The sequence below is a fragment of the Bos mutus genome, chromosome 21 (assembly GCF_027580195.1).
Source record: "Bos mutus isolate GX-2022 chromosome 21, NWIPB_WYAK_1.1, whole genome shotgun sequence".
NCBI classification, from domain to species: domain Eukaryota; kingdom Metazoa; phylum Chordata; class Mammalia; order Artiodactyla; family Bovidae; genus Bos; species Bos mutus.
In genome coordinates this window covers 19421812-19447116 of record NC_091637.1, presented here as the reverse complement: position 1 = coordinate 19447116, position 25305 = coordinate 19421812, and the positions used below count along the sequence as shown (strand labels likewise).

The window sequence follows — 25305 nt, the reverse complement described above, 5'->3', positions numbered from 1 at the left end:
GAACTATGTTTCAGAGCAAAACACTGTGCTAGGTACCCTACAGAACTTCTATGATCTTTGTTACTACTCTGTTTGGTAGGTGTGGCTATTATCCCCAATTTGCAGATGAGAAAACTGAGGCTCCGAAAGGTTTTATTGGCCTAAAGTCACATGGGTGATAGATAACAAAGGCTGATTTAAACCTGGGTCTCTCTGACTCTCAAGTGTGGTTTTCTGTGACACCTGCTGTCCTAAGAGTTTGCCTGGAGATGTCTTGGCTCTAGGTGTCAAAAAAAAAGTCTTGGTGTCAGGCAAACATAGGTTCAAGTCCCACCTCTGCCACTAATCAACAGTGACCAGGTGACAGAACTGACTGACAGGAACCTGGTCGGAGGCAGGAGTGGAGTGGTGACGGGCCTGGGGATGTTTAGGTAGGAGAGGAGAAAATGTGAAAATAGAATTGTCTCCAAAAGTACTCAGTGGGATGTCATGTGGGCAAAGGATGAAATTTTTTCTGCTGGCCTCCCACTGCTTCTGTGTACATTATTTAATAAAATCTTCATAACCTTCCACCTCCCTTTTATAGGGGACAACCCCGATTCAGGTTAGATCACATCACTTGCAAGGGGAAGAGACAGAATTTGAACCCAGATCTGACTTCTGCCACAACAGGCTGCCTCTTGGTGCTGATGGAAAGTAACAGCTTGGTCTTGAGTCCTGATCCCTGGCTATATCTGGCTGTGTAACCTTGGACAAATCACCTACTCTCCTGGGCCTGTTTCCTCTTATGTAAAGTGGATATCATAATGCTGGCTCCCAGACAATGGATTTGAAAAGTGCATCACAAGGCACTGAACACACATTCAGTTATGGTTATGTAACTAGCCATCATCCCTCCAGGGAGTGGATTCACTGGAATGGTGCCATTCACTAGGCTGGGGAGTTTCTCAGATGCCCCTTGGGACTGGAAAAAGAGGGACACAAATGGGAGGAGGGATTGCCTTATCCCTCAGTGACCATGTAACCAAGAGTGGAAGCCTGTTCTAGTTTCTCCCTGGCTGGGCCATCTCATTTTAAGAACTGAAGTTCGAGGTATATTTGTGTGTTCTCCTTCTTAGAGGGGTGTTTCCCAAAGCACAGCCCAAGAACCACCTTATTCAGGGCCACTGGGGGTGCTGCTTTGTTTTTTTTTTGACTGCGCCATATAGCAGGTGGGATCTTAGTTTCCCAACCAAAGACTGAACCCGGGTCCCCTGCACTGGAAGCATGGCGTCTTAACCACTGGATCATGAGGGAAGTCCCTGGGGTGCTGCTTTAAAATACAGATGTCTGGTCTCCAATTCAGAGTCAGGCACAGGGCCGAGGCATCTGTATTCTTAGCAAATGCCTCATGTTACTCTGATGCACTCAAAAGTCTGAGATTCATTGTTCTGAGACAATAACAGAAGAACTTCTCCATGTCTCCCCTAGAAAGGAGGCTGCCTTGAGAGGCCAGGACAGACGAAGTGGGCTCCTTCTTTGTTTGCAGCACTTCCAGTCTTCCACAGACAGCATGTCAGAGGGGGTGAGTACCTCCGTGCCCTGGGGCTCCCTTCTGTCCACCTTTCCTCCTTCCTTTTCTTCCTCCCTGTTTCTCCATTATCTGCTCTCCTCAGGGTTATGGGCATCCACCCTTTAAACCTCTCGGTAGTCCCTGACCCCACCCACAGGGAGGAAGTTCAACAGTGACATTGGGCAAAAGCACTAGCTTGGGGTCTGAGCAGACCCATTTGGCTGGCTTGCTCAGGCTGATGGGGGCCTTTTCCTCCCTTTTCCTGGCTTCTCCCTCCTCAGGCGGGCACGTTCCGCATGGTCCCTGAAGAGGAACAGGAGCTCCGTGCCCAACTGGAGAGGCTTACGACCAAAGACCATGGACCTGTCTTTGGCCCGTGCAGCCAGCTGCCCCGCCACACCTTGCAGAAGGTGAGGTAGCCTGGGGGTGTGTGAAGGGACAGGTAGGGAGGTAACAAGGGGGAATACATTTATTTTTTATTTGGCTGTGTCAGGTCTTAGTTGCAGCGTGTGGGATCTTTAGTTGTGGTATGCAGGAGCTGTTAGTCATGGTATGTGAGATCCACTGCCCTGATCAGGGATTGAACCTGAGTTCCCCTTATTGGGAGTACCGAGTCTCAGCCACTGGGCCGTCATGGTAGTCCCAACATAAGGGAATACTGATAACATCCTCTCTCCTGTAGAAGAGGTCCAGTACCAGCCCTCCGGGTTATTCTGGACCTAAAAGACTGACTTGTTCTACGGGCTATTCTGAAGTCAGGGCCATGGTAGCAACTGGGTCAACCAGATGTCAAGGCTACCCGATTCTAAGATTATGGCATCAACAGGGTTCCCTGAAACCAAGGCTGGGACCTAGGGCTTCTGGATCAGGGATCATCCTGGACTCAGACATGAGGAACCCTGATTTGCAATGGCCTTAGAGAGCACAGATACAACTGCTGCTCCCAACTGAATAGGAAAGGGCCCAAGTCCTAATATCACAATGACTTCCAACTTGTTGTGTCATCTTGAGCAAACTGCTTTCCCTCTTTGGGTCTTGTCTTCGGTATCTATGAAAGAAGGTTGTCGGACCAGTTCAGAGATGATCAGACTGTGGCAGAGCTGGCCTGGGGTTGAGCTGGCCCTGGGCTCCTGGCTTCCATCTCTGCTCCCTGGGCATCTCAAGGGAAAGCTGCTTCGAGTTCCCCCAGACCTACCTTCGCCCCTCATGCCATCCAAGGAAAGAACAGCCCCTGGCATGCTCAGGATTTCTCCAGGCTTATCCAAGGGGAGGAATGTGAGGGAGAGGGCAGGCTGCCATCTGACTGGTATCTTTAATTTTTTTGTTAATTAATGGTATCTTTAATTTTGAGAAGATCAGAAATTAACCTGGGATGCAGCAGAGTGAAGCAATTAACAGTTCAACCTGATCAGGAGTTTCAACTTCAACTCTTTTTACCTGGGTGATCTTGAGCAAGAATATCTTGACCTCTATGAGCCTCAATCTGTTCACCCTGAGAAATGGGGGATAAGAATACAACCTTCTTGTGATGGACTGTGGCCAAGATTTAGAAACATCATGTACTGGACTTCCCTGGTGGTCCAGGGGCTAAGACTCTGCCCTCCCAGTGCAGAGGAACTGAGTTCTATTCCTGGTCAAGGGAACTAGGATTTCAGATGCCCCAACTAGGAGTTTGAATGTGTGTGGGTCAGTCTCTCAATCATGTCTGACTCTTTGTAACCCCATGGCCTCTGCGGGCTGCAGCTAAGACCCAGAGCAGACAAATCAATACATTAAAAAAAAAAAAAGTATCTACAGGACTTCAGTTCAGTTCAGTCGCTCAGTCGTGTCCGACTGTTTGTGACCCCATGAATTGCAGCACGCCAGGCCTCCCTGTCCATCACCAACTCCCGGAGTTCACTCAAACTCATGTCCATCGAGTCAGTAATGCCATCCAGCCATCTCATCCTCTGTCATCCCCTTCTCCTCCTGCCCCCAATCCCTCCCAGCATCAGGGTCTTTTCCAATAAGTCAACTCTTCGCATGAGGTGGCCAAAGTACTGGAGTTTCAGCTTTAGCATCATTCCTTCCAAAGAACACCCAGGACTTAGCAGTGTGCTAATTCAGGGCTCCAGTAAGCATAGGCTGTTGTGGTTAGAAACATTTAGTCCTTTGGCCGTCTCCTGCAAACAAACCCAGGATAAGCAGTTTGACCTAATTTTCTCCAAATATAACGGGCAGTCTGAGCTGCTGCCAATGCTGATGCTGCTCTCGTGGGCAGAGGAGCGATGGCACTACCTGCCGTGCCCTCTGCGCGTCCGCCGGTCTGGCACCGGGAGGAGCCTCCCGCACCGCGCCTACCTGACTTTGTGCCTGCACCCTGCCCCTGCTCCAGGCCAAGGACGAGCTGAATGAAAAGGAAGAGACCCGGGAGGAGGCAGTGCGGGAGCTACAGGAGCTGGTGCAGGCGGAGGCCGCCTCGGGGCAGGAGCTGGCTGTGGCCGTGGCGGAGAGGGTGCAGGGAAAAGACAGTGCCTTCTTCCTGCGCTTCATCCGCGCGCGCAAGTTCCACGTGGGGCGCGCCTACGAGCTGCTCAGAGGTGAGGCCCCAGGAAGGTTGCGGGGGTTGGGGAGTGGGAGGGGAAGTCATGAGGGTGGTGTGGACCCTCATCCAGGCACTGAGGAGACTGGCCACTCCACCTCCTTCCCATGCTCTATCAAGTGACTGTATCTGAGCCTCCTTCTCCTCATATGTAAAATGGGTGTGTGAGCTGAATAGTCTCGAGATCCTTTTCTGTTCAGACAAAGGAGTGAGTCTGGCAGGACCAGATTCCTGGAGATCCGGCCCCTCTTTCCACTCTCAATGAGCAGAACTTAGCCACCCAAACTGGGAGCCCAAGATGCGAGAGCTTCCTCTCCAAGCCCTGCTCCCTCCTCGCCCCCCACCGGCCCCTCCTATGCTTTGGCTCTGGAGCGCTGCATGGAAGGTAGGTATGAGCCTGATTCCTCGCAGGTACTCAAACCTCACAAAGAGTGGAATCGAAGATGGTGCCTGCCCTGGGAGTGAGCCTGGAGGACAGAACCTCCCTGGCCACGACCACTGGATGGAGACCAGGGTCCCAAGGGAATCAAGTCTTTGGTGCTGTCGGAGGGAACGGTGTCTGAGCAGGCGCTCAGCAGCCTAATGATTCTCCTTCTTCTTAAAAAATTTTTTTCATTATTCTTTTTGTTTTTTTTTTTGGCTGTGGGATCTTAGTTGCCCCACCAGATATCCACCAGTGCTCCCCTGCAGTGGGAGCCTAGAATCTTAACCACTGGACTGCCAGGGAAGTTCTTCTCCTTCTTCCTTCCTTCTACAAATGTTAATTCACTGCTGCTCTGTGCCAACGGCTGTTTCAGGCCAAAGGATGCAGCTGAGAACAAAGTAGACAAGAACTGTCTGCCCTCGTGGGCCTGATAGTCTAATGGTAGAAATAACAATCCAGACAATTAAAAATATACAGAGAAAAACAAAAGAGGTGGATATAAAGGATTGAGGGTTTTAGGTAAAATGATTAGGAAAGCTCTAGTGCAAAGGAAACTTTCAAAGAAAAACTAGAAAGAAGTGAGATGCCCTAGGAGAGAGCAATAAGGCAGAGGGCACAGCAAGGGCAAACACTGCATGGTGGCTGCCTGGGGTGTTGGGGGACAGCAAGCAGGTCAGTGCCTTTCCCTTGGCAAATGCCTCCCAAACTCCTCCTCTGGGCCTGGCACCTCCAGGGTCTGGTGGAGGAGACAACCGCAGAGAAGAAGGGACCCATTCAGGATGGCTCAGGATGGGGTTGGTGGAAGTTCCGCTGAAATTAGAAGGGATCTCTGTGTCCTACCTGGGGTTTGGATTTTATCTGGAGGTCATTTCCCCACCCCTGCTCAGCTAACCCTGTGCCCAACTGAAACACCTGTGTTTCTACTCGTGGGAAAGAGAAAAATAACCAGTAGTAGCTGTCCTCAGATTTACGATTACACCTTATGTTTACTGATGTTTACTGATTACACCTATACAGTTTACTGATGGCATTCATACCTGGAAAAATTCATGCACTTTTTTTCTCACTTTTTATTGTGTATTAGGATATAACCAATTAACAGCGTTGTGATAGTTTCTGGTGGACAGCAGAGCAACTCAGCCATCCTTCCCCCCGAACTCCTCTCCCATCCAGGCTGCCACACAACTTTGAGCACAGTTCCCCGTGCTAGACCGTAGCGTACCTGGAATCTTGTTTGTTAACCACAGCAACTTGGCGAGATAGGCCAGCATTATCCTCCTATCTTTTGGAGGGGAAACTTGGGGCACAGAGAGGTTGAGTACCCTGCCGGGTTATACACAGCATGTAGATGAGGAGCCAGGCAGGAGCCCGGGTCTCTGCATGCCCACCATGTGCCACCCCGGGAGGGGCTGGCTCCCTGAGGGCCGGCTCCCTGAGGGGCCTCCTCTGCTCCGCCTCTGCCAGGCTACGTGAACTTCCGGCTGCAGTACCCAGAGCTCTTCGACAGCCTGTCCCCAGAGGCTGTCCGCTGCACCGTTGAGGCTGGCTACCCTGGTGTCCTCTCCACGCGGGACAAGTATGGCCGAGTGGTCATGCTCTTCAATATTGAGAACTGGGACTCTGAAGAAATCACCTTTGATGAGGTCAGTGGGGGCTCTCCTGGTTCCCTGCCATCCTCTGGGCTGGGTTGCCTTCTCTAGATCTGGTCTCCACTGGAACCTCATTCCTGGCTCCCCGGGAGGCAAGGTTTGTGAGGGAATATCTGGTAAACTCATGGCACCAAGCCCTTTCCGGGCAGGAAGAGAACTCCTTGGATGTGCTGTGGCAGCTGGAAAACCCAGCAGCTTTGCAGGCAGGGCCCACTGGCCAGTACATGGCTGCCCCCTGTATCCCACTGAATGGGACTGACAGTTGGGGCCATGAGCTGGGATCAACCCTGCCAAATGCTGAAAGTGGAGAGCAACACAGAGAACAGGGCTTAGTGGACTGTGGACTGGGAGAGATTCTGGAAAGCATGGGTTCCAATCTGTTAAGCGCCTGAGTTCTTTGCATTTGTGTATGTGTGTGATTTCACTTGCCAAGCCCTTAAGAGAGCTGTCATAATTGGGGATATAGGGTTCATCTGGAGAGGACGTTGGCATGTGACACCAAGCCTTAAAAAAATGTACAAACTTATTTTAGAAAATGCCATCTAGTTGTCGCAACATGTATTTAAAAGTTCATCTTTCCCCCCAGTGACTTGAGACACCATCTTTATCATATTCTGCATCTTCATAGGTGCTTGGATCTATTTCTGGACTTTCTACTCTGTGCCATCGGTCTGTCTTTTCATGCTCCACATTGTTTTAATTATAGAGACAGGATCAGTTCAGTTCAGTTCAGTCGCTCAGTCATGTTCAACTCTTTGCAACCCCATGGACTGCAGCACGCTAAGCCTTCCTGTCCATCACCAACTCCAGGAGTTTGCTCAAACTCATGTCCATTGAGTCAGTGATGCCATCCAACCATCTTATCCTCTGTCGTCCCCTTCTCTTCCTGCCTTCAATTTTTCCCAGCATCAGGGTCTTTTCAAATGAGTCAGTTCTTCATATCAGGTGGGCCCAAGTATTGGAGTTTCAGCTTCAGCATCAGTCCTTTCAAAGAATATTTCCGACTGATTTCCTTTAGGATGGACTGGTTGGATCTCCTTGCAGTCCAAGAAACTCTCAAGGGTCTTCTCCAACACCACAGTTCAAAAGCATCAATTCTTTGGTGCTCAGCTTTCTTTATAGTCCAACTTTCACACCCATACATGATTACTGGAAAAACCATAGCTTTGACTAGATGGACCTTTGTTGGCAAGGTAATGTCTCTGCTTTATAATATGCTGTCTAGATTGGTCATAACTTTTCTTCCAAGGAGCAAGCATCTTTTAATTTCATGGCTGCAGCCATCATCTGCAGTGATTTTGGAGCCCCCCAAAATAAAGTCTGTCACTGTTTCCACTGTTTCCCCATCCATTTGCCATGAAGTGACGGGACCAGTGGATGAAGCACAAGCTGGAACCAGAATTCCAGGAGAAATATCAATAACCTCAGATATACAGATGAAAGAGCCTCTTGATAAACGTGAAAGAGAAGAGTGAAAAAGTTGGCTTAAAGTTCAACATTCAGAAAACTAAGATCATGGCATCTGGTCCCATTCCTTCATGGCAAATAGATGGAGAAACAGTGGAAACAGTGGCAGACTTTATTTTTTGGGCTCCAAAATCACTGCAGATGGTGACTGCAGCCATGAAATTAAAAGACACTTACTCCTTGGAAGGAAATTTATGACCAACCTAGACAGCATATTAAAAAGCAGAGACATTACTTTGCCAGCAAAGATCCATCTAGTCAAGGCTATGGTTTTTCCAGTAGTCATGTATGGATGTGAGAGTTGGACTGTGAAGAAAGCTGAGCATCAAAGAACTGATGCATTTGAACTGTGGTGTTGGAGAAGACTTTTGAGACTCCCTTGGACTTCAAGGAGATCCAACCAGTACATCCTAAAGGAGATCAGTCCTGAATGTTCACTGGAAGGACTGATGCTGAAGCTGAAACTCCAATACTTTGGCCACCTGATGCAAAGAACTGACTTATTTGAAAAGACCCTGATGCTAGGAGGGATTGAAGGCAGAAGGAGAAGGGGACAACAGAGGATAAGATGGTTGGATGGCATCACCGACTCAATGGACGTGAGTTTGGATAAACTCCGGGAGTTGGTGATGGACAGGGAGGCCTGGCATGCTGTCCATGGGGTCACAAAGAGTTGGACACAACTAAGCAACTGAACTGAACTAAATTGATGGGACCAGATGCCACGATCTTAGCTTTCTGAATGTTGAGCTTTAAGCCAGCTTTTTCACTCTCCTCTTTCATGTTCGTCAAGAAGTTCTGTAGTTCTTCGCTTTCTGCCATAAGGGTGGTATTATCTGCATATCTGAGGTTATTGATATTTCTCCCGGCAATCTTGTTTCCAGCTTGTGCTTTATGCAGCCCAGTGTTTCTCATGATGTACTCTGCATAGAAGTTAAATAAGCAGGGTGACAATATACAGCCTTGATGTACTCCTTTCCCTATTTGGAACCAGTCTGTTATTCCATGTCCAGTATAGAATGTTTAATATCTGTTGGGATTCATTTGGTCCTTAATGCTCCTCTTTTTCAGGGCTTTTCTAGCTATTCTTGCATGTTTACCCTCCCTAAAACAATTAGAATTAACTTGTTTAGCTTTAGGAGAAATGTCAGAAGATTTTTATTGGAGTAACATTAATATAAATAACAAACGAGGAGAATCAGCATCAGTATGAATGCAACATCCATGGCCAGTGGTACCATCCACAAAAAAGGGATGCCTTCCCTTTTATGACTACATTTTGAGCGTCCAGAAGTTTTTCAGAGTTTTCAATCCTTATGCACATTTGTCGTTAAAGTATTTATTTTATTGTTTTTGCTATTAGTTGAACTTTCTCTTCCATTATATCTCCTAATTGGTCATTTTTTGCATCTATGAAGATTATTGTTTTTGTCTCTTAGTTTCATATCCTAGTATTTTTACTGAATTTTCCTGTTATTTGTTAGTCATATACAGATTTCCTAAGAATGCTATCATAATATCTGTAATTAGAGGAAATTTTTTCTTTTCCTTTTCTAGCTCTTATGTCCCTGATTAAAACAAAAACAAAACAAACCAACAACAAAAAAACTTGAGTGCATTGGTCAATACTTCTGTGGTGGGGGAAGTGATGGAGAAGGCAATGGCACCCCACTCCGGTACTCTTGCCTGGAAAATCCCAGGGGCAGAGGAGCCTGGTAGGCAGCAGTCCATGGGGTCACGAAGAGTCAGACCCGACTGAGTGACTTCACTTTCACTTTTTACCTTCATACGTTGGAGAAGGAAATGGCAGCCCACTCCAATGTGCTTGCCTGGAGAATCCCAGGGACGGGGGAGCCTGCTGGGCTGCTGTCTATGGGGTCGCACAGAGTCGGACATGACTGATGCGACTTAGCAGCAGTAGCAGGGGGAAGTGAGCATGCTTATCTTGTTCCTGATCCTACTGTAGTGTCTGCTACTGAATAAGATATTGGTTTTAGGACTGAAGCATACATATATCTGCTAAGGAAGAGACTTACAAATTTTTTTTCTGATTACATAAGTGATACCACTCATTTTAGAAAATACAAAAAAAAAAAAATAACAAATTTAAAATCATCCAGAATTCTACCATCCAGAGATTTCTACCACTGACATTCTTCCAAGTCTATTTTTGCAAGAAACCTAGAAACATACGTGCATGCAAATGCATACAGACGTACACATTTTTTCTTATAAATATGGATCGTATTCTACAATAATATACCATGAATGGATATCTTTCTGTATCATTAGTCTTATATATCACTGTTCCAGAATACCCCATGGTGTGAATATACCATAATTTCACCAGTCCCTTTGCTGGACATTTAGGTTGTTCCACTGTTACAATGGTATAAGGATAGACACTCTGGCATCTAACCATGGATATGACACTGAAGATGATTTGATTATTTTCTTGGGATACATTCAGAGAGGTGGACTGTCCCAGCTCCAAGCCTGTGACAGATTACCTCTAATTTGCTCACTGGTATAGCTCTTCCCTTAAGACCGTTCTTAAAAATGTTCTTTCTTTTGGCTGTGTTGGTCTTCGTTGCTGTGCAGGCTTTTCTCTAGTTGTGGTGAGTGGGGGCTACTTTCCAGCTGCAGTGTGCAGCTTCTCATTGCAGTGGCTTCTCTTGTGGAGCACAGGCTCTAGGCGCACGGGCTTCAGTAGCTGTGGCTCTTGGCCTCTAGAGCTCAGACTTAGTAGTCATGGTGCAAGAGCTTAGCTGCTTTGTGGCAAGTGGGATCTTCCCAGACCAGGGGTCAAACCCGAGTCTCCTGCGTTGGCAGGTGGATTCTTTACCACTGAACCACTAGGGAAGGCCTCCTCTTAGGACCTTGAGTCTTAGCTGTCCTTATGGCTTGGATCTTACAGCCCATTCACTTGTGCCCAAGATCTTGCAGGCATACTGCGTCATCCTGGAGAAGCTACTGGAGAATGAGGAGACTCAAATTAATGGCTTTTGCATCATTGAGAACTTCAAGGGCTTCACCATGCAGCAGGCTGCCGGACTTCGGCCTTCCGATCTCAGAAAGATGGTGGACATGCTCCAGGTGAGGCCTCAGAACTCTGTCCTGCAGGAGCCTGTCATGGGTGGGGAGACTGAGAGGCAGGGCCTGGGTTTCTGGTTTAATGATGCTGGATAATCACAACCCCAACCACAAACACTTCATGGTGATCCACAGTTTGCCATGTATTCACATTCATCAGTTCATTTACTCTTTAAAAACATTCTCTCCCTGCTTCATTTTACAAACCTGGAAACCTAGGCTCAGAGATTTGAGTGACTTCTCAAGGTCACACAGCTATCAAGGGGCAGAGGTGGGACTTGAACTGCACCTTCTGACCTGGAATCCCATTCTCTGTCCCCTTTTGTCATGCTGTCTCCCTCTGCTTGTGAATTTATCCTGAGAAAGAGATAGCACTAATGCCCCAAGACAACTCACTCCTATATACTCATGTATCTGAAGTCCTTTCTTAGAATGGAAACAGTGACAGAATTTATTTTCTTGGGCTCCAAAATCGCTGCAGATGGTTACTGCAGCCATGAAATTAAAAGACTCTTGCTTCTTGGAAGAAAAGCTATGACCAACCTAGACAGCATATTAAAAAGCAGAGACATTACTTTGCCAACAAAGGTCCATCTAGTCAAAGCTATGGTTTTTCCAATAATCATGTGTGGATGTGAGAGTTGGACCATAAAGAAAGCTGAGCGTTAAAGAATTGATGCTTTTGAACTGTGGAGAAGACTCTTGAGAGTCCCTTGGACTGCAAGGAGATCCAACCAGTCCATCCTAAAGGAAATCAGTCCTGAGTATTCATTGGAAGGACTGATGCTAAAGCTGAAGCTCCAGTACTTTGGCCACCTGATGTGAAGAACTGACTTATTGGAAAAGACCCTGATACTGGGAAAGATTAAGGGCAAGAAGGGAAGGGGATGAAAGAGGATGAGATGTTTGGATGGCATTACCAACTTGATGGACATGAGTTAGATTGAGCAAGCTCTAGGAGTTGGTGATGGACAGACAGGGAGGCCTGGCATGCTGGAGTCCATGGAGTTGCAAAGAGTTGGACACGATTGAGTGACTGAACTGAACTGAACTGAATCTAATCTTAAATCCGATTTGCTTTGGAAAGGAGAGATGGGAGGTAAGGGTCACGGGAGGGGATGGAGGACAATTGTTGTTGTTCAGTCACTCAGTCCTGTCCAGCTCTTTGTGACCCCATGGACTGCAGCTCACCAGGCCTCCCTGTCCCTCACCAACTCCCCAAGATTGCCCAAACTCACGTCCATCGAGTCAGCAATGCCATCCAGCTATCTCATCCTCTGTCGTCCCCTTCTCCTCCTGCCTTCAATCTTTCCAATGAGTCGGTTCTGCGCATCAGGACAATAAGTCATGACAATAGTGTCCCTCTGGTCTATCACAGCTTGTAGTCTACTCAGCAGGCAAGTGGATTTGAAAAAACTGGGTCACCTAAAAGCCAAGCAAGGCTATCTTTCCATTTCCACTCCATGTAATGACAGAGTCTTGTGCATCAGCAGGAAGAGGGTTGGGCTGCTTCTGGGGCATCCTTCCTTCAGTTTGGACCTACAGCATAACCAGGGCTCCCCAGATATTGGCCTGGGGATGGAACCTGCAGTGGGCTATCCTCTGGGGCAACTGTGTGATGACAACTCTGTCCTTGTGTCGTGGGGAGGGGCAGTGTAGTGGGAAAGTGAGTGAGAACCTTTGAGGTCACGGGGCCATGTGGTGGGGGTGCTGTCTGTCCCTGCAGGATTCCTTCCCAGCTCGGTTCAAAGCCATCCACTTCATCTACCAGCCCTGGTACTTCACCACCACCTACAACGTGGTCAAGCCCTTCTTGAAGAGCAAATTGCTCCAGAGGGTGAGTGCATAGCTGCACAGGGAAGGTGCCCGCTGATCGTCTGGTGTGTGGGTGAGTGAGTGAATGGGCTTGTAGCAGGAAAGGGTTCAGGAGACAAGAGGGATGAGGTGGAGGAGGAGGGAACCCCACCTCCTCGGGCTCTGTATGAAGACTTGGAACTAAGTGGATCCCATGGACAGCACAGCAAGGAGGACTTTTGAGAAGGACATCGCCAGGCAGAGATGGCATGCGTGCCTTTGTCTTCCTGTTCCTCTTCTCCCCCAACCTCATCCTAGGGTACCTCCTTGCTCAGACCCATCTCCTCTGCTTCCTTGCAGGTATTTGTCCATGGAGAAGACCTCTCCAGCTTCTACCAGGAGTTTGATGAGGACATCCTGCCCTCCGACTTTGGGGGTACACTGCCCAAGTATGATGGCAAGGCCGTTGCTGAGCAGCTCTTTGGTCCTCGGGACCAAACTGAGAACACAGCCTTCTGAGAATATCTCCTGCCATCTGACCTGTAGTTAGCATCCCTAGGCCTCTCCTCAACTGCCCTGGACCCAGAATGCTGTGAAAAGGGGCTTCCTGGGGTGACTGTGGTTCCTCTGAACCATCCTAAGTTTGGGCAAACTCAGATGTCATTCTCCTCCCAAGCTGGGGGCCAATAAAAAAGCAGGGGAATTTCCTGAACATGAAAAAGTGAGGATAGTTATATTTCTACTGCCTCTGAAGCTTTAGGACACAGACTTGGTATGGGGTTGAGTTTCAAAGACTCTAATCAAGCTTCTGAATGATTTCCTTTGTAATAGAGTTTTACTGTTTAGGATCTGTGAAAATAGGCAAGGAGTCTGGTTTTAAAGGTCTCTTCCTCCTTAAAAATACAAAAAATAAAAGATCAAAGAGGAGTAAAGTAAAAGCGTTAGTTGCTCAGCCCAAACGAGGAGGGATGTGAGTCCAAAGGATCTGGCAAGTATGGTGACCTTAGTGGCTGGGAGGCAGGTGAAAGGTTTTCCATGCTGAATTATGGGGTGGAAGCACTCTTGATGTGGCTGCATTTTGGGGTGGTCGGGTCCTCCTCCTCTGATGTATGCAGTGATGGTCAGGAGCTTTGACCTCCTTCAAGGGTGACTGTTGTGTCCCCCTCCTTCTGTCTGTGGAGTCCCTCCATCAAAGCTGTCTCCTCCAGACCCCTTGCCTCCACGGATGGTTTTACTTAGATTTACAGATGATATCTTCTCTGAGCACTCTCCCAGACCTCAAGTTATATGGTGAAAACTCTTCTTTGTCTGCAGTCTCACCCTACAGCAGTGAGCTTCTACTTTCAAGCTCTGCATATTTAGACAAACATAAATGCTTTTCTTTCTGTGGAGCTGGCTTTCCTCAAAGCGTCTGGTGATTTTTGAGTGTGTGCTGGGCACGTTGCTCCCTCTTGGGGAAAGCCTGGCTTCTTCTGGGCATGGGGCTCAGAGGCACTGACTGATTCTTCTCCCAAGGTCCTGCACTGACTTTCCCACTCAGACAGACACTTGTTCCTGTTATCCAGCTTGTGGTGATGAGTGAGGGTCAACTGGCCTGGCTCTTCTCACTGAGGCACCTCAGTACTCATCCCAAGACTTCCCTGCTCTTGCCTCCTTCTGAGCACGAAAGCACCCTTGGTGCTGGGCACACCGTTTGGTGCAGGACCCTCAGCTGTTTCCTGGGCTGTGGGTTCAATCCAGTGCCCTCTGCTTTCATGCCTTTGGAAATTTCTCTGAAGCCACTGAATTCTCTTTCTTGTTTTCCAGTGTGGCTATGTACATGTACATCTATATGTGACTGTGCATATATATGCATTTATTCCTTGTATCTTTTCTTTCATTTCTGGGGTTTGTAGTGTATACTCATCACCCGAGTAACTTTCTCCTTTATCACTTTCACAGTCAACAATCTCTATTTTCTTAAATGATATACATACAACCTCAGAGCTGGAGGAAGAATCACAGCAAGTTATTATGGGTGGCTGACCAGTGAAGAGGGTTCCCTGGTGGCTCAGCGGTAAAGAATCTACCTGCAATGCAGGAGACCTAGATTTGATCCCTGGGCTGGGAGGATCCCTGGGAGGAGGGCATGGCAACCCACTCTAGTTTTCTTGCCTGGAGAATCCCATGGACAGAGGAGCCTGGCAGGACACAGTCCATAGGACTGCAAAGAGTCAGATATGACTCAAGTGACTGAGCATACACGACCAGTGAGGATTTCTCGCAAACCCATCTTCAAATTCTTTAAAACCTGAAGCCTTTCCATATCAAACCTTACATGGAACTCTATTATTAAGCCTGAAAAGTGGAGCTGCTCTGATTGAAGAGGGCTCTGCAGCCTCATCCCCAAGAGATCTAGAATATCTGGAGCTAAGAAGGCTATGTCCAGGGTGAGGACAGAAGCATGCTGCTGGGGCAAGTGATAGGAGAATGGGGCTTGTATTTGCGGAGATAGAGGGCATTGGTGAGTCAACAGTACAGGTGTTGGTAGAAGCCGGGAGAGGATGAGGCTGAGCTGAAAAGATGAAAGGAATGAGCTTTGTTAAAGCTTTCAAGCTACACTTACAATTGTTTTGCAGAGGAGTTGTCTCCCAGATTTGAGGAAAACCCTGGCTGATTCCTCTTGGATGACTCCCTTCTTCCCCCGGGTCCCTTATTGCCAGAGCCCTCCTCGCCCCACCCTCTGATCTGTGGGCGCTCTAATTTACAAAGGAAATCAGGATATGGAAAACACTGCAGGCAGAGGTTCTTGGGGGCAGCTTTGGTTCTTCAGTTTAGTTCAGTTCAGTCGCTCAGTTGTGTCCGACTGTGATCCCATGGACTGCAGCACGCCAGCCTTCCCTGTCCATCACCAACTCCTGGAGCTTGTTCAAACTCATGTCCATCAAGTCGGTGATGCCATCCAACCACCTCATCCTTTGTCATCCCCTTCTCCTCCTGCTTTCAGTCTTTCCCAGCATCAGGGTCTTTTCAAATGAGTCAGTTCTTCACATCAGGTGGCCAAAGTATTGCAGTTTCAGCTTCAGCATCAGTCTTTCCAATGAGCACCCAGGACTGATTTCCTTTAGGATTGACTGGTGAGATCTCCTTGCAGTCCAAGGGACTCTCAAGAGTCTTCTCCAACACCACAGTTCAAAAGCATCAATTCTTCGGTGCTCAGCTTTCTTTATGATGCAACTCTCCATACATGACATTTGGTTCTCACATCCATACATTTGGTTCTTACTCAAATCCAAATGGGATGCTGGGGTCCCCGCTAAAGTCAGCAGGGCTGGAGACTTAGCTTAAGAATGGTTTGACAAAAAAGCCCCAAGGGTTTTCTGAGGAAGTCGGTTCTGACTGTGGGCTGCCACCGCCCCCTGCTGGCCATGCCCTGATACTGCTCCTCCATGTCCATGGATGTCCGTGGCAGTCCTGGGCAGGGGCAGTCTGAGCCAGACCTTGCCAGGAAGGTGGTGCTGCCTTTGGGAGTAGGTGCCTGAAGACCATGAATGTTAATGTTAAAATCTGATGTGCTCAGTTTCCCAAATTCTGAGCTGCCTGGATATGCTGGATTCCTGCAAGTGACTACCACCCCCCTCATTCATGAGAAAATTAGAGGGACAATAAAATACTCTTGAAAGCCACCAAATATGGGAAAGGGGATAACAAAACATGACTTTCATTACAACCATTTGCTGCTCAGAACACCTTCCTTCCGGAGACATCTGGGATGAGGCAGGGATTCTGCACACGAAAGTAATTTGAGCCAAGCAAAAGTTGGGAGGGCTTCCCAGGTGGCTCAGTGGGTAAAGAATCCGCCTGCCAATGCAGGAGTCGCAGGAAACTACGGGTTCCATCCCTGGGTCAGGAAGATCCCATGGAGGAGGAAATGGCAACCCACTCCAGTATTCTTGCCTGGAGAATCCCGTGGACAGAGGAGCCTGGCGGGCTACAGTCCACAGGGTTGCAGAGTTGGATATGGCTGAACACAGCACAACAGCAAAGTTGGGAGGTCACAGTGACGCATCACATGGCCTTTTGGGGAAATACTGTTTGCAGATGGAAGCATTTGTTAAGGTGTGGGTGGAGGTCTCAGTAATGAAATGGGCCATCAGCTTCAAAGAATCTCTGAGCAAGACTAGCCACTTCTTAGATTCTCGAGTTTACCTAAGGGATGCTGCAGGAGGCTAATGCTGCTGGGTGTCCTGGCAGAGTCTTCCTGGAAGAGGGATGCCTGGGTCTTAAGTTAATCTGAGAAAGCTGAGGAGTCACCTTCAGGGTGAATTGGACCACCTTTTATAATACTTTTCATTGTGGGTGTGGCTCTGGTGTTGAGGAAGCTTTTAGCAGTACAGGGTGGAGAAGGCAATGGCACCCCACTCCAGTACTCTTGCCTCGAAAATCCCATGGATGGAGGAGCCTGGTAGGCTGCAATCCATGGGGTCGCTAAGAGTTGGACACGACTGAGCGACTTCACTTTCACTTTCATGTATTGGAGAAGGAAATGGCAACCCACTCCAGTGTTCTTGCCTGGAGAATCCCAGGGACGGTGGAGCCTGGTGGGCTGCCGTCTATGGGGTTGCAGAGTCGGACACGACTGAAGCAACTTAGCAGCAGCAGCAGCAGCAGTGCGGGGAGGGGAAGCTCACAGGATACCCGGGAGCCTTCCTGCTCAAAGTGTGGCCCCAGGAGGGGATGTCTGCTCCACTTGGGAGCTTGCTAGTGATGCAGAATCTTAGTTCCCCCTACCCCAGATCTGTTGGATCATGGTCTGCATTTTAACAAGATCCTTAGGGGAATGCACATAACCAATCAGAGCTTCCAAGGCAGGGGTTTGCAACCTCCTTGCTGATTGATTCTCCTGGGAAGCTTGATGACTTGCTCAGTTGTGTCCAACTCTTTGCAACCCCATGGGTTGCATGGGCTATAGCCCACGGGGATCCTCTGTCTGTGAGCATTCTTAGATCTTGCTGATGTATGTCCCCCCAAACCAACTCACCTCTCCCCACTTAGTTTGTCAAAGGCTTTGCAAGGAAGGAAGGAAGAAGATTAAGTGCAAGGTCCTTGGGGTGGGGGAGCATGGACCACCACAACCCTTCTGGCTGGGCCAGTACTTGGCCCTGGGAGACCCTTCGCTTGGATTCAGACAGATATAAAGAAGAAAACACCACTATTACTCAGCCAACCCAATATAATCTTAATTTAGGTCATGTTCACCTGGTCTTTCCAAAGAACACTATCAGAAAAGCTTGTGAATCATGTGTGACAACTACCACTTTGACATCTCTTACATTCTGTCTACGTGGTTCACTTTATAGAGCAAGTGTTTAAAATGCTGATTATTTCACTCTTCCCAGGCCTTGGCTGTCTTCCCAGAGAGGATGGGCTTGTAAAGACACCTGTGGGCTGGTCATTTCTTCGGTATTTGCAAGGCTGGGTTAAAGTCAATTGTGATGAGAATTTGGTATTTTGCCCACTTCTTTCAAGCTCGTGCTTTGGTGAAGACATGGGAAGAATCCTTTTATTTATTTTTTAAAAACTTATTTTAATTAATTAATTAGGCTGTGCCAGGTCTTAGTTGCAGCATGCAGGGTCTTCTAGTTGCAGTGTGTGGGGGCTAGTTCCCTGACCAGGGACTGAACCTGGGCCCCCTGCATTGGTAGGGTTGAGTCTTAGCCCACTGAACCACCAGGCAAGCCCAAGAAGAATTCTTTTATTCACAGACAGAAAATCTCCACTACAAATGACTGCACAGCCAGGTCACATTTTTAGTCTTTTTTATTTTTTTTTAAGTAAAGAAATTCCATTGAATCAAAGATAACAAAATTACAGCTTTTGTTTGTAATGATCTTTGTTTACCACCACACAGAATCAAAACAGAACCAAAAGTAATTTATGAGAACATAAAATGATCAAGGACACCACTGTTTAGTATAATTTCTTAATAAAGGTAAATATCCTCATATTTAGAAAAAATTGCATTGCTAGTTGCAAATCTTAAACACCTCAGTGCTGGAGGATCCTATATCTTGCCCCCACCCCCGCCCCCAAATCCAGCAGCACAGAGGCCTTCAGAACACAAACTCAAAAATACATTATTTTCAGGGCAGCATTTGAAGTTTCAGAAAATTAACAACAACAACAAAACAAACAAAGAAACCAAACTCAAACAAAACAGAAATTTAGGAATGTGTAAGTGATGGTTCTCAAAAATCAACCTGGAAGCACACCTTGCCAACAGAAAGAAAGTGGTTCATGGGAGTCTAACCAGGAAAGGGGGGAGATGCAAACTGGCCCCCCACCCCCCACCCCCCAGCCCCTGGTGTCACTAAGGCAGCTGCAGTGGCAGAAATCAGAAGCTCAGGTACAGTGAAGGTCTTCCTGAGGCGGTGGGCAAGACCCAGATCGTCTGAGACTGGTGTGGAGAAGAGGGGACAGGAGTCTACAAGGATTTGTGCTTTAGGAAGACTAAAGAGGCCCAAAGCAAAAACCAAAGGAAACCTAGCTCCCACGTCTGCCCAGGAACTCGGCCCACCCCCCACAAACAGCCCGGGAAGGAGGTGACTGGCGCCGGGACTGCGGGCACAGCCATCATGCTAGGGGACTGTTGGCCACGGGCACGTGGGTGGCCTGGAAGGAGAATGCCCCACGGCAATGAAGGGTACTTCTGCAGGTGCTATATAGGTGGTCAGTCCCTAACTTGCGGCAATGGGTTTCTTGGCTAATGGGGACACCAGGAGGGAGGGAAGGCAGGTTATAGGCTTTGTTACTAATTGACAGGAGTTGAGTTAAAAAGACAATCCAGCGGTTCGAAATTAACTTCAGCTTACTCATTTGAGATAGATGAATGTTTTATCCACATACATGCTGGGGAAAACATGGTTCAGAAAACATGATGTGTTGCGAAGGAGGGGCTGGCTCCTTCAAAAGGGGCAGCTGTCCACTGTCCTGGGGTCTGAGAACTGCTGCTGAGCCAGGCTCTGCAGCCTGCCTCTAAGGGCCACTTGAGGGGCTGGGGGTGTTTGGGCCACAGCAGCCGAGGCAGCAGGAGCAGAGAACACACAAGAGGAAGCAGCTTCAGTTTTGGACAGCATTCCAGTTCTCACTGCCTGCTCCCCTTCAAATACAATTTGGCAAAAGCTATCTTAGTATGTGAAGGGGGTTGGTGGTGGCTATTTTCTTCTGTATTTTTTTGGCCATGCTTGCAGTATGCAGGATGTTAGCTCCCCAACCAGGGACTGAACCTTGCCCCTTGCACTGGGAGTGCGGAGTCTTAACGTGGACCACCAGGGAATTCGCGGGGGCGGGGTGGGGTGGGGACATTTTCCTCTGCTTTGATAACATGTGGAGAAGAACACCTTTCCCTCAATTGCTTGGCCACTAAATGCCACACGCAGGCTTTTGCCACTTTTCATGGCTTTTGGAAGTATCCAAGTAGTCTTTGAACTACAGAGTGAGGCCAAGAAGGAAGAAAGACATCAGAGACATCAGGTGTTTGGCCAGTTCCAGACTGCTCTTAATTGTCAAGGGGTGGGAGGTGCCTAATGTAACATTCTCTGGTTTTGCTGTGGCTTTGTTGCAGACTAATACAGCAGGAGAATTTCAATTCTGCAGCCAAATAGCTTTGTCCTACCAGGGGATATTCTAGAGGCAAGTTAAGGCTTTCTGGGCAAAGAAAAATGATTCCAGCTGATATTGTGAGCGGACGCTGCAGCAAAATGCTTAATATGATAACTCTCCTGTCCTACCTCAGAGGACAAAGACCAGAGTTCTTTGAACTCAAGGTGATGTTTCAGTGATCTTCAGCGCTAAGTCAGAATCAGTGCCATGGGAAAAAGAAAAGCCCTTCAGAGCTCAGACATCTGCTAGCCTGGCAAACACAAACAAGAACACGTGTATTGTTTCCCAGGCGCTGGCAAAATGGATCATGAGCCACACAGTGACAAAGAGAGCTCTCATTCAGATGCCAGACAGACAAACTCGACTATCTAGAAATCTCAGCTCTAATGAAGGCTGCAGTTTGAGAATGGAAGTCTGAGCAGGAAGGATTCCTGCCCTGGGAACGGTCAATGCTTGCCCAAGTCTCACAGAATGAAGGGGATATTCGCTTTGTTCCAACGGTCAGCACCTGTCCCCGTCATGAGACCGCCCTCGGCACAGAAAGGCTACTGGGAGGACAATGGAGGCTCTGAAGAGAAGCTAGTTAGGGACACGGGGCTTGGGGCAAAATCAAGGTTCTTCACCAGCAAAGGCTGAATGCAGTAGCTCACTCTCTCTCTCTCCAAGTCCCCTCAAGACAAGCCCGAAGCCTTGACTTATCTGTGTCCACTTACAAGGGCTGTAGAAGGCCAGTTGGGAAGGTTCTGGCAAAGGATGTGTAAACAGGTGAAGTGGACTTGGAGATGGCCTAAGGTGAGGTAACCGAGGCTTAGAGAGGGGAAGAGATTGCCCACAGACCAGTGTGATTTAGACAGGAGAAGAATCCAAGTGTCCAGGACCCTGGTTACATTAACACCAAGTCAGGAGAGGGTGCTCCCCTGGCAGGTATATTCCCATTCTAAGGTATGTGGGAAATGCTTGCAGGAGGTTCAAGGAATACAGTGACAACAAATAACTTTCTGTCTTCATTCTGCCCTGGAATCATTGGTACAGACTCACATCAGAGAAGGTAAGAGGTTTTCTTTAAGACTGTTAAACTCGCTACTGATATAAGTGCATCAAGAAGACTTGAGACCATTTTTCAAGTCAGATAATCCTAACTTGGGCTTCCCAGGTGGCTCAGTGGTAGAGACTTCACCTGCCAATGCAAGAGACACAGGAGACGAGGTCTTGATCCTGGGTCAGAAAGATCCCGTGGAGGAGGAAATGGCAACCCACTCCAGTATTCTTGCCCGGGAAATCCCATGGACAAAGGAGCCTGGCGGGCTATAGTCCATTGGGTCGCAAAGAGTCAGATAGGACTGAGTGACTGAACATGCACAATCCTAACTTGACTGGGATCAGTTACTCACTGTTGTCTTCAAAACTGTTTACAGAGGCAGGGAGAAAAACTTGGAAAAATGTTGCTAGAAGCCTGTTTGGTTTTTTAACATGTTCTTCCAGCAACAGAATTATCTAGGCCATTACAATTTATGTCCTTAACCTGATTTTAAAATATAATATGCAAACACTCTGAAAATTCAGCCTTGTGTTAACCCCAAGAGGACCTCAGGAGCAAGAAGAGCCGCCACATTATCATCAGAAATGAACAGAAAAGCCAGGCAAGCGGGAGGGAGGAAAAAGCTGACCGACATATAAAGTGCTGCTCCCTTGTTTATTAGGCTTGAATGCCTCTGTGCTCCCATTCAGAAACAAACAACAATTTTCCTGTAAGACGGCCACAGTTACACTCTCATTTCCATGCATGAGAGCCTGAAGCTTGAACAAAGGGCCTCAGTTGATTTCATGTGAGCTAAAAAGTGCCATTCAGAGTCACACGCTAAAAAGACTTCAGCTGTGCATGGCGCCCCACGGTCCTGTGGGGTAAAATCCGGTTGTCCAGCAACAAAGGGAGTGCTCTGAGCCCTGCCTCTCCTCCGTGGGTCAACAGAACTGCCGGGCACACCAGGCTCCAGACTCCTGTCCCTGTCTCCGCCAAGTGTATGACAACCGGACTGTTTTCTCCTCCTGAATGGAGCTGGTACCTGGCTGCTATATAGTTGGAACAGATCAAGGGATGTGTCCTAAGGCAAATGAAAAGGAGCCTCTTGCTTCCTGGGATGGTGATTCAGCCCCGTTAGGTTATTGCTTCGTTTATCTGATTTCACAAAAAGTCTTGAGACAGGAAGGTAGGAGCAGGAAATATGACTGTGAATTTTCTCGATTACAGCTGTGGTTGCAGGTTGGAGGAAAAAGTAACAGAGGGGGAAAAGACGAGCTTCCAAATCGAGGGGCAGAAGATAAAGTGCCGATCTGTGCTAAAAGCACGTGAATGAGATATGCACTTGAAAAATAACAACCTGGGGGGAAAGTCATGATGATGAATTTGTGTGTGTGTGTGTGTGAGAGAGAGAGAAACCAAAGCCAAGTCGAGACCAGAGAAGCCTCAGTCTCTTCAGATAACAGTGGTCTTTGATGTTACCATTTAGGATAAGCTGGTGATTGTCAGAAAACAACACATGACTCACGTGACTAGGACCGAGGCTCAAACTATAACCACCTGTGACCAAGAGGGTCCGCGCCCAGGCCCTCATATGGCTCCCTTTACCCCTTAAATATCTGCACACGGATCCATTATCAATACTCCTGTCTGTCCTAGAGCAAAGTAGAAGAAGCAGGGGAAATAATAATTTTAAGTATCTAGGTCATTTCACTCATAATTCTGTTCAGTTCCAGATAGCAACTGCTGATTATTTCAAAGTGCAGGGTTTTTAGATATTCAAGTACCACAGGATTGGAGGAAAGGAGTACTTGAAACACAGCGTGGGCTTTTCATTTGAGAAGACACACTCTTGAAAGACCTATCCAATAGCCTACGGACATAAGTTATTCAACTAAAAATCCGGTTTCCAAAATCACACCCTCTTCAGTTGAAAAGCGATTTCTCCAAACTCAGATCCAACCTTTGAACTGTTTGGTATCAAAAGCCAGAGTTAGAGAGAACTGGGTTAAAAAAAACAGCAACCCACTCCAGTATTCATGCCTGGAAAATCCCATGGACCGAGGAGCCTGGTGGGCTACAATCCATGGGGTCGCAAAGAGTCGGACACGACTGAGCGACTTCTGTGTGTGGGCTAAAAAAATAAAATGAGTACTTTAAAAAACAAAAACAAACCACTTTATATGAAATGAGGGACAGGAAAAAAAAAAAAAAGGCAAATGATGATATCGACATGCTTAGAATAGCTCCTGGGCTCCCCTGGAGAGGAGTTCTCTCAAACCTCAGTAAACTGAGTTTGTCATTGAACTTTAGAACTGGTAGTGATCTCGGCAATCTGCCTGGTCCAGTCGCTCCTGCATTTTACAGGTGAAGAAAGAAAAGTTCAAAGGGACTTGTCCAGGGTCATATAGCCAGTGAGAGGCAGAGGCAGGCCTGAAGTCTCCATCACCAGCCCAGGCCCGTGCTGAAACTGCTCATGGCTATCACATCAAGGCAGGTGCACATGACAGGCACTGCTGCTTCAGAGGCTCCTGGGAGCTACGAGATACCATGAGCTACCAAGACGTTTCTGATTCACAGGCTCCGCACCATTGGGTTTCTCGAATTTGCCTGGTGATAAGGATCACCTGGGGCACTTGTCAAAAATTAAAATCCCAGGCCCCTTCCCAGCCCCACAGAAACACCTCCAAGGGGAAGGACGTGGGAGGCTGAATTTGTAATAAGCGCCCCAGGTAACTCTCATCGTCAGGAATGCGTAAGGAAGAAACTTGGCTTCTGACTCAAGGGAATTTTGTCATGTAAGAGACCACACTCTCAGCAGGGGGGGCCCAGGGCCCCAGGCCCCCAAGAACTGTAGCTACAGCACTGGCTCTATTTAGGGTCTACATCCAGGACACATACAACTGCCACAGCGTAACATCCATCCTTCCCTGCTCTTGGGGAAAATTTGATTGGCAAAGCAAAACTGCTATTCAGACACGCTTTTTAATAGGGAAACTAGATGTAATTGGCTTGAAAGCAATCCGATGCTGACACCGGACAGCAGGGTGAGAACCCTGTCGCTTGTCACCATGGCTAACAAATGCAATGGACAAAACCAGTAACTAAGCACAAAAATAGCCTGGAGCTCCCAGGGACCGCCACCCACTTCAGGTCGCATGTGTGTCTGGTGGGTGGTCCCCGTTGATGGTGTGAGGTCAGATCCAGGTCGCTGAGGGAGATGGGAGACCTGAAAACAGCCAGTGAGGGATGAGAGTTCCAGAGGAGGGCGGCTGGAGCACGCCAGAGTCCGGGGAGCGCCTCACTCCAGGTCAGCCTCCACCAGCTCCGTGTCAGAGCATTGCGACTTGTTGCGTTCCCACTGGCAGATGGCGTTGGCGTACTCCACCACCAGCTTATCCATCCACGTCAGGGGCTCGGGGAACAGCACGGAGCCCTCAAAGAAGCCCAAGTGGCCCCCGTGCAGGGGCAGCACAAACATGACGTTCTCCCGTTTCTCTGCAGGAGAAAGGCGGCTGAGTGAGTCACTGTCCTCTGACCGGCTCCGGGGCTGGAGGTGGGAGGGCGAGCTGGCCAGGGTGGCCCAGGCTTGCCCCAAGGGTGCAGGTGTCCCCCTCTAAGTGGGCATCGGATCTCCACCCCCTCCGCCTCGTTCACCAGCAGTGGGGGCGGGTGCTAACTTGGTGGGGGCAGGCAAGACGGTGAGATCAAGCAGGTTTGGGAATAGCAGCTTAGCTTTGGAGCAGAATGGGTACTGGCTTAGGTTTAGTTGCTCAGTTTTGTCCAACTCTTGTGACCTCATGTACCGTAGCCCAGCAGGCTCCTCTGTCCATGGGATTCTCCAGGCAAGAATACTGGAGTGGGTTGCCTTTTAGGACATCCTTAGAACTCTAAGTGGTTCTCAAACTTGGCTGCCTATTAGAATCACCTGAATTTTTTTTTTTTTTTAATAAAGGTCCCTATGTTGCACCCAGACCAGTGAGATTCTGATGTGAGGGCTGGGGTGGGGTGGAACTGGGAGTTGGCAGGTGAAAGAGGGAGGACCCAGGCATTGGTGTTGTTAAAACTCCCAGGTGACTCAACTGTACAGCCAAGTATTGGGGTGGC

At 48.2% G+C, this 25305-nt stretch overlaps 2 protein-coding genes across 2 annotated transcripts in view; one reads left to right on the top strand and one right to left on the bottom strand.

Annotated features, from left to right (window-relative positions):
- Window positions 1-1531: 1531 nt before the first annotated feature.
- RLBP1 (retinaldehyde binding protein 1) lies at window positions 1532-13345 on the top strand. The gene is made up of 7 exons (XM_005910195.3): window positions 1532-1543; window positions 1813-1941; window positions 3906-4110; window positions 6001-6179; window positions 10590-10748; window positions 12472-12582; window positions 12900-13345. The coding sequence occupies exons 1-7, from the start codon at window positions 1532-1534 to the stop codon at window positions 13056-13058; spliced, it is 954 nt and encodes a 317-aa protein (XP_005910257.1). The 3' UTR covers window positions 13059-13345.
- Window positions 13346-18320: 4975 nt separating this feature from the next.
- The window catches only part of ABHD2 (abhydrolase domain containing 2, acylglycerol lipase), a 114168-nt gene continuing 107183 nt past the window's right edge, over window positions 18321-25305 (bottom strand). The window contains exon 11 of the mRNA XM_005910196.2: window positions 18321-24696. Coding sequence (XP_005910258.1) covers window positions 24500-24696 — 197 coding nt within the window. The 3' untranslated portion in view covers window positions 18321-24499. The remainder of the gene's footprint in view (window positions 24697-25305) is intronic.

Excerpts from the sequence above, each read along its gene's own strand:
- RLBP1 (XM_005910195.3), top strand. Across the intron at positions 10,749-12,471 it reads AGATGGTGGACATGCTCCAG|GATTCCTTCCCAGCTCGGTT; the intron begins GTGAGGCCTCAG and ends CTGTCCCTGCAG. Across the intron at positions 12,583-12,899 it reads AGAGCAAATTGCTCCAGAGG|GTATTTGTCCATGGAGAAGA; the intron begins GTGAGTGCATAG and ends GCTTCCTTGCAG.